General features: G+C 44.1%; 1 protein-coding gene across 2 annotated transcripts in view; it reads right to left on the reverse strand.

The window, feature by feature from the left end:
* Positions 1-3,129, reverse strand: part of Frmd3 (FERM domain containing 3) — a 191,323-nt gene extending 188,194 nt beyond the window's left edge. For both annotated transcript variants that reach the window (XM_038335041.1, XM_038335040.1), the window contains exon 1: positions 2,983-3,129. In XM_038335041.1, coding sequence (XP_038190969.1) covers positions 2,983-3,129 — 147 coding nt within the window. The remainder of the gene's footprint in view (positions 1-2,982) is intronic.
* Between the last annotated feature and the right edge of the window lie 5,182 nt (positions 3,130-8,311).

Here is an 8,311-nt window from a genome sequence, read left to right on the forward strand (position 1 = left end):
CTGGGAAGGGAAGAGGGAGGTCATTACAAAAGCAAAAGAAATGAGAGGTGACAAAAACCACCAAGGTTATTTGATAAAGCCTTATTATTTTATAGTTACTTAAAATTATGCATAAACACACACACACACACACACACACACACACACACACACACAGTGGTTCACAATGTCTCCACAAGAACTACAGACTAACAGAACCCTCAGGATTTAGGTAGGTATGAGAAACCTCCCTTTGAATGATTGGTTAGCTTAGGCTGAGTGATTCCCAAAACGGTATACAATACTGCTGTTACCACTGTTGCCTTTCAGAAGTGGAAGGTAAGTCCCTATTGCACACTTAGGACTCAGGACTCAGATTATTTCTATTCAAGCTGAATCTGATCTAAAATCCTTGCTGTGATTTAGTTTCCTTTGTATCAGGAAATACTATGGAAGCTTCCAAGAAAAGTGTTTTCATATGGCTTTTAAAGCTGTAGTAAAACCTCCAACTTGGAGAAAAAAGGGTTTAATTTGCTTCCACTCCCAGGTAAGGGACCATCACTTAGGAATATAGGACAGGAACTCAAGCAGGCCCAAAAACTAGGGGCAGAAACTGAAGCATAGGCCAGGAATAGCAGTTCTGACTGCTTTGCTCCTCAGAGCTTGTTGAGCTTGCTGTGTTACAGAACCTAGGAGATGACTAGTTCATGGGTGGCACCACCTCTCTGACTTTAATCGTCAATCAAAATGCTCAATATGCTTTTCCACAGGCCAATAAAATGGGCATTTTCTCAGCTGAGGTTCTCTCTTCCTAAAAAACTCAAGCCTGTTTCAAGTTTGACACGACCTACCAGCATAGGAGAAAAACTATTAGTGGTCTCCCCTTGAGCAGTGACTCTCAGGAGCCACAACAGTGACCAACAGGAGTAGATATCTATAAAGTGCAATAATGTAAATGTAAATTTCACTCAACAGGAGAGAAATCATGCATGGTACTAGAAACCTAACCAACTTCCCAGATCTGGTGAGGTCCTGAATCTTAGGAGAGAACCTGCTACTACCATTTTTGGTAGATCAACATAACTTCCAACTACGTTCAAAACTTATCCTTCTACGCACAGACGAATGTGTTGACCATCCTTCCTTAAAGAGGCTTCTCTTTACAGAAATTGGAGACCATCACATAAAATCACGATTGGACATGACCCAAAGATTAAGGATAATGGGCAGTCCAGCACCGGAGGATACATCTACCTTAAGGGTTCTACATCTGTGGCTCATAGGACACTGTGTGAGAGTGGCAGAAAGATTGTAAGATGCTGAATACCAGCATGTCTGCTGTGAAACAGTTTCTCATAGAAACGGCACAAACAAGACCCGAGCAATAGTAATATCAATAAGCATACTAACTGAGGAGTCCCACCCCTATGCAAAGAACTTCAGGCAATTAATGAATGCTGAAGAGTGGGAGAATTACCCTTTCCCAGGGGAAAGTCCTCTTATTGGTTATCCAGTACAAAATGGGCAGCACTGAAACCATATACAGACAAACAGTAAAAGCACACTCAGCAGGTTGTATTTATATAATTGTGTATATATAACAACAATAATAAAAGAGGCTATCGATTTGAGAGTGTGGTTGGGGGCGCGTGGGAAAAGTTGGAGAGTGGAGTCTTGGAAGGAGCTGAGGGGAGGAGAGAGAAGGGGGAAAGTGATGTAATTATATTTTCAATGAAGTGTCTTTTTAGAAAATTCAGTTACAATCTAGAGGCGAACTTCTGCTTCTAGGAGGTGCTTATCCATCCACTTCTCACAGGCATAGATCTTAGAAACATACAATGTATTAGACTACAAGAGGGGATCCTAGAAATAATCAATTGGATTTTAAACTATGATGCCAGCAGTGCTTTGCAGATGCAAGCTTTGCAGAATGTGCATGCCACATGAGGTCATGGAGAAGTGCACACCTACCTACTGGCACATCAGCTAAAGGAAGCACAAGTGTGTGTGAGTCCACCAAAACACACACACACCACCACCTCCTCCTCCTCCTCTTCCTCCTCCACCACCACCACCACCACCACCACCACCACCACCACCACCACCACCACCACCAGCAGCAGCAGCAGCAGCAGCAGCAGCAGCAGCAGCAGCAGCAGCAGCAGCAGCAGCGGCGGCGGCGGCGGCAGAAGCAGCAGCAGCAGCTTACAAAATATTTTCAAGGCCAAAGACACTTATCTCCCAAAAAAGAGAGAAAAAAAAAAAAGTTAAACATCGCGCCGTCTCCTCCAACTTGACCACAGGGAACAGTCACCAAATTCCAAGCCCTTTTACCCAAGATCCAGCTTCCTGCAGGACCTCATGAATCTTTTTCTTTCTTTGAAGCACAGACTTCACCTTCTTTGGACATAGCTCCAATTATAACGTGCATTCCATCTCTCGAATCTGGAGCCCAAGGTTTCGAGGAAACTTGGGAAGTCCATTGCCCTACTAGAGAAGTAGAGACTACTGGCAGAAAAAAGGACTGTACAAGAAGCAGGTTCCCAAACAGCCTGGGCGCGGGAAACAAAAAGGGGAACCCTGGCCGGTGGAGTCCTTTTCCACGTGGTGGGTGAGAAAGAAGAAGTGGTGGTGGTCGTGGGGTAGCAAGCAAGTGTCCCCCTTGGCTCTTATGGCTTCTATGTCCTAGTGGGATAGGCTCCAAAGGGACCGACACAGTGTTAAGCAAGAGACATCTGGCTACAGACTCAGCCTAGGAGCAACGCGAAGTAAGCACAGTGTACATGTCAGGGTAGGGGGCTGAGGAAAGGAAAACGCAAGGCAGACGTTTATAGAGGGCCAAAGCCCCTTATCTTGAGGACTGAAGCAAATCCCGCATTCTAGCTGGGCTTCTCTGCGGAGGCGGGTTTCCTACCAGCACATGTCTACCCTCAGAGACCCCTTACTCACTCCTGTACCCTAAGAATACCGCACGCCCTGCATCCTCCCCCGGTGCCACCGCACCTGGATATGGCAGGAGACCTCCGAGTCGTCCAGCAGCCGAATGGTGCATTTCATCTCTTGGTTGAGTGATTTGATGCTGGAGCTCCGAAAATGAATCATTTTCATAGTCCCTCTGTCTCTCGGCGCACAGTGACAAGAAGCGAACATACACAGCAGCACGAGGGAGCAAGCCGTAGAAGGCGCGGGGCCCGCGCGGCCCTAGTCCACGCGAACATTCACACGGTCTCAATACAGTCCAGGCTCTGGGTGCAGCTCCGCCCAGAGACGGCGGCAGCCCAGGGAGCCTGCAGCCACCAGCTCCAGGAGCGTCGGTCCCTCCCTCTCCTCCTCAGATGATCCAATCCCCGCCTCCTTCCGTAGCTAGCTCAGAGGGCACCTCCCTTGGCTGGAGGCTGCGAGCGGCTGGAATCCACGATCTTCCTAGGGAGTCTGGAGAAGGCAGAGGACAGGGTGGATCTTGACGCCCAACATCTTTTGAGGGTGCTTCTTGCACCGCTGCTGCTGCTGCTTCTGCGTCAGGCTAGGCCCTGCTGCCTTCCTCTGGCTGGCCACCTCCTCCCTCCTCCCATTGTGGTTTCTATAGATGGTCTCTGGACTGCTGCTTCCCTGGACCTCAACGGTGCCCTGCACTGTGAAACCTCAGGTCCCAGTGGGCAGCAAAGAATGGAGAGTAATTACACACCTCCCTTAAGCTGATGGAGAGCGCTATTGAACTGGCAGGGAGTCTCAAACAATGGCAGGAGGCACAGGCAGTGCACATGCCCAGGGCCATAGTAACTCTCAGATATTCCTGGAGGATTTTTAAGTCACCGGTTCGGTTAATTAGCTGAGATCAATTCCCTTCTTCGTTCCTCAGGAAGGAATTGTTTTTCTTAAGCAACGTGATCTTTGATTACAGTATCCCTTAGACACCAAGAGCCCTATTCTGCCCCGCCCCCCTTAGAGAGACTTCCATCTCCAACTGCATAGGAATCTAGTGACAAAGAAGTTTCCCAGCCTATTTTAGTCTCCTCTCTGGGTGCTGGAAACCCTGGAATTCCCTGCTGCACTCCAGGAATTCAGTGCTATTCTAAGGTGCCTTTGCCCCTGTGGGAAATGCTCTAGGTTCAAGGGGTGGCAGAGAGACTGCAGCTGTTTGGGTGGGTGGAGCTTCGAGGTGGAGGGTGGGATGTTAGGAAACTGGGCTTGAATGAGAGCTGCTTTGTTACGCTCTTTATTTTTCTGTGAGGAAAGATCAGTTGCTAGTGGGAGAACTTGTTGCTAGCTGTCAATTCTTTCACGGTTTTTCACACATGCAGAGTCTGTTCATTGAAAAGGATATCCTGTATACAGGGAAGGAGGCTTAGAAGGGATTGGCTGTGGCCTCAATTGCGTTTGGAGTTCTCCCTCTGTCTACACCCTACTTCATCTGCTCTTCCAGCAGTAATAGTCCCCCTACAGCCAGGCTTCTGCTTCTCAGTCCTCTAAACTGCAACAGCTATCAATCTAAGAGAGCATAGAGCCCCTTGTCTGAAACCTCAGCACTAGAGATGATGCAGGAGGATGGAGACTTTGAAGTCAGCCTGGATTGCATAGTGAGAATGTCTCACATAGAAAAGAAAACAGGAAGAGAGTGTGCACTTAATATAACATTACGTCTTAGTCACTGTTCTATTGCTGTGAAAAAAACATTATTAGAAAGACAACTCTTATAAATGGAAGCATTTAATTGTGAGCTTGCTTGTACTTTCAGAGGGTTAGTCTGTTATCATCATTGTGGGAGCATGGAGGGAGCATTCGGTTTATGAATGACACTGGAGCAGTAATTGAGAGCTTCATCCTGATCCATAAACACAGAATACATTTAATGTAACATTATGTTTTAGTCACATTCTATTTCTGTGAAAAGACACCATGACCAAGGCAGGTCTTAAAAAAGGAAGCATTTAATTAGGGACTTGCCTACAGTTTCAAAGGGTTACTCCATTATAATGGCAGGAGCATGAAAGCATCACTGGCAGCATGCACGACTCTCTCGCAGCAACTGAGGGATATATCCAGATACATAAGTTACAGGAAGAGAGAAAGATGCTGCGTCTGACCTTAAATTTGACATCCCAAAGCCCATTCCGAGCTACACATTTTGTTCAACAAGGCCACACCTTCTTATCCTGTTTCTTCTCAAATGCGCCACTCCCTGGTGACTGAGCATTCAAATATATGAGCCTAGAGAGGCTATTCTTAATCAAACTCACCATGATGAGAGCTAAATTATGGTTTTGAGATATTTAGGTAATTGTGTGTAAGTTTTCATAGGATAGAAATTGATAGGTCAGAGTTGAGGTCATAGGATGATGTGAATTGCAGCTGTCAGTGCAATGAGACAGGAATACAAGACACATTTCTACCTCTAGTCAGGTGAAGATGGTGTAGAATTCACTTTTCTAGTTCTGAGATAAAATACCATGACCTTCTGAGGCTCAATGTAATCTCTTAATTGCAATCCACCGAAAAATCAAAGAGCAAGTCACATACTTCCAACATACAATTGTACAACATATTCATTACCAATCCGAAGGGGAAGAAAAGGGCCATAGTGAGGAAATACTAGATCAAGGCAGAACTGAAGAACAGAAGGGCTAACACCAAATCTTATGGCCCCATATTTTGTGCAATGGGTTTAAAGGGCTGTATGGTTCTGGTATTGCTGACTACAACACACTTCTCTGAAATCTCTTGAAGTGGAGTTTGTCAATCTGCACAGCTCTCGGCACTACTGTCTCTCAGGTTTCTATTGGGATGTCTTATTAAGCTCTCCCTTCAGCATCCAACTGCTTTTTTCTAGTCCAAAGCTGCAAAGTCTTCCACCTTTCTTCAAAAAACAATATGGTCAGGTTCTTCACAGCAATAACCTACTTCCTGGTACTAACTTTCGCCTTACATACTTTTCAATTGTGGGGTTAAATCACCTTGAACAAAGCAACTTTGTTATCTCCCTATCCACTGTACCTATCCACCATCATAGCCCTTCTTACTTTTCTGGTTTCTGCAGTTTTTCCAGGATGTATACTGGCATATGAAGACATGGAGTAAAAAACCACAGATGAGAAAAAACACATTATGTGTGTCTTTTTTATCTTTCTTGGTCTGGGTTACCTTATTCAATATGTTCCTTTCTAATTCCCTCCATTTTCCAGCAAATTTTATTTTATTTTTTACAACTGAATATTATCCCAGAGTACGTATGAGTATTTCCACTGTCAATTTATCAGTTAAAGGAGATTTAAATTATTTCCATCTCCTAGCAATTATGAATAAAATAGCAACAAACTTTGCTGAGCAAGTATCTGTGGAGTAGGATGTTGAATTCTTTGGATATATGCAAAGGAGTGGTATAGCTGGGTCATATGGTAAATTAATTTTTAGCTTGCTAAAGGTTCTCTACCCTGTTTTCAAAGTGACTGTACAAGTTTACAATCCCATGAGCAGTGAATGAGACTTACCTTTTTAAAAAACATCCTTTCCATGATTTTTTTTAAAAATGTCTCGAAAAACCAAAAAAAAAAATGTAATTTTTATAGGGATAAGCAGAAACCTCAAAGTAGTTTTTATTTTCATTTAACCTAATCTCTAACAATAACAAAATTTAAGATACTTTTCAGCTGCTTTCATTTCTTTTGAGAAATATGTTTGCTTTGAGATCTTTTTGTTTTTATTCTAATCACATTTTTGAAGATTAATTTGTGGGGTTTATTTGCTTGTTTCTTTTAATTCTCTGTTTCTTTAATTACTTATGTGCTGTGTGATATTTTCTTGGTGTTCTGACAAATAAAGCTTGCCTTGAGATCAGAGGGTGGAGTTAGCCACTAGTTAACCAAAGAAGTTGGACAGTGGTGGCTCACAATTTAATCCCAGCACTTGGGAAGTAAAGACTGGAAGGGATAAGGTGGTGTGGAGACAGGATCTCTGCCTTTTGGCCAGAGAATTCAGAGATAAGAAGCTTCTGGTGCCTGCTGCTCTGCTTCTCTGATCTTTCAGCGTTTACCCCAATATCTGACTCCTGGTTGTTATTAATAACACTGATTAGGATGATGCTTCATCTGGTTGCCAACTTATGGTGAACAAATTCACAGAATGCCACTTGCCTGTGGCTTTGTAGCTACAAGCACATGTTGGAGCTGCACACAAGGGCTCCTTCTAGAGTCACTTCCCCACTGACTAGGTTTTCTAAACTTTTTAGCCTCTCTGCAGCAAACTCTTTCAGAGTTAGTCCCTCACCACCAGCCAGCTCTGCCTTTAGGCAGCTCCCACACATGTTTTTCCCACACAATCCCCTGTGTACATTTTTCAGACAGTGGGCTCCCTCTCCTGGTGGGTTGTGGGCTTTCCCTGGACCCCCTCCTCAGGATGTTGCCACACAAAGTAGCTGCAGATTTCTATTGTTCTAAATGGCAGAAGTCAGCCTTTCATTTAACTATCATTGTCAGCCAATTTGGTGAGACAATTGGGAATTCTTTTTTAATTTTATTAAAAATAAACAAAAAACTGTCTTTTTTCATTTTACATACCAATCCCAGTTCCCACTTCCTCCCCTCCTCCCATTCACTTCAACTTTCTCCCCTCCCCACCCCCATCCACTCCTCAGAGATGGTAAGACACATTGCTTCGAGGAAGGACCAAAGCCCTCCCTACTATATCTAGGCTGAGCAAAATATCCCTCCAAAGATTTTGGGTTCCAGAAGGGCAGTACAAGCAGTAGGGATAAATTTTGGTTCCACTGCCAGTGACTTCACAGTCTAACCCAGTCATACAATTGTCATCCACATTCTGAGGGCCTAATTTGATCCTATGCTGGTTCCTTCCCTGTCTGGCCAGAGTTGGTGAGCTCCCATTAGCTCAGGCAAGCCATTTTAGTGGGTATCTCCATCGTGGCATATACCCAAATGATGCTCAATCATATTACAAGGGCTCAACGGTGTTCATAGCAGATTATTTGTTATAATCATAACCTGTAAACAACCTAGTTGCCCCTCAACCAAAGAATGAATAAAGAAAATGTGATACATTTACACAATGGAGTACTAATCATTGGTATTAAAAAATGACATCTTGAAATTTGCATGTAAATGGATGGAACTGGAAAAAAGCATCCTGAGTGAGTTGATGGAGGAGGGTCATCTGTCTATGTGTTACTTTCATTGGTTAATAAAGAAACTGCCTTGGCCCTTTAATAGGACAGAAAATTAGGTAGGCAGAATAGACAGAACAGAATTGTGGGAGAAAGAAAGCAGAGTCAGGCAGAAACCTCAGGCAGTCATCATGCCTCTCGTCTCTGAGACGGACACAGGTT

Source organism: Arvicola amphibius, chromosome 6 (genome assembly GCF_903992535.2).
Source record: "Arvicola amphibius chromosome 6, mArvAmp1.2, whole genome shotgun sequence".
NCBI classification, from domain to species: Eukaryota; Metazoa; Chordata; class Mammalia; order Rodentia; family Cricetidae; genus Arvicola; species Arvicola amphibius.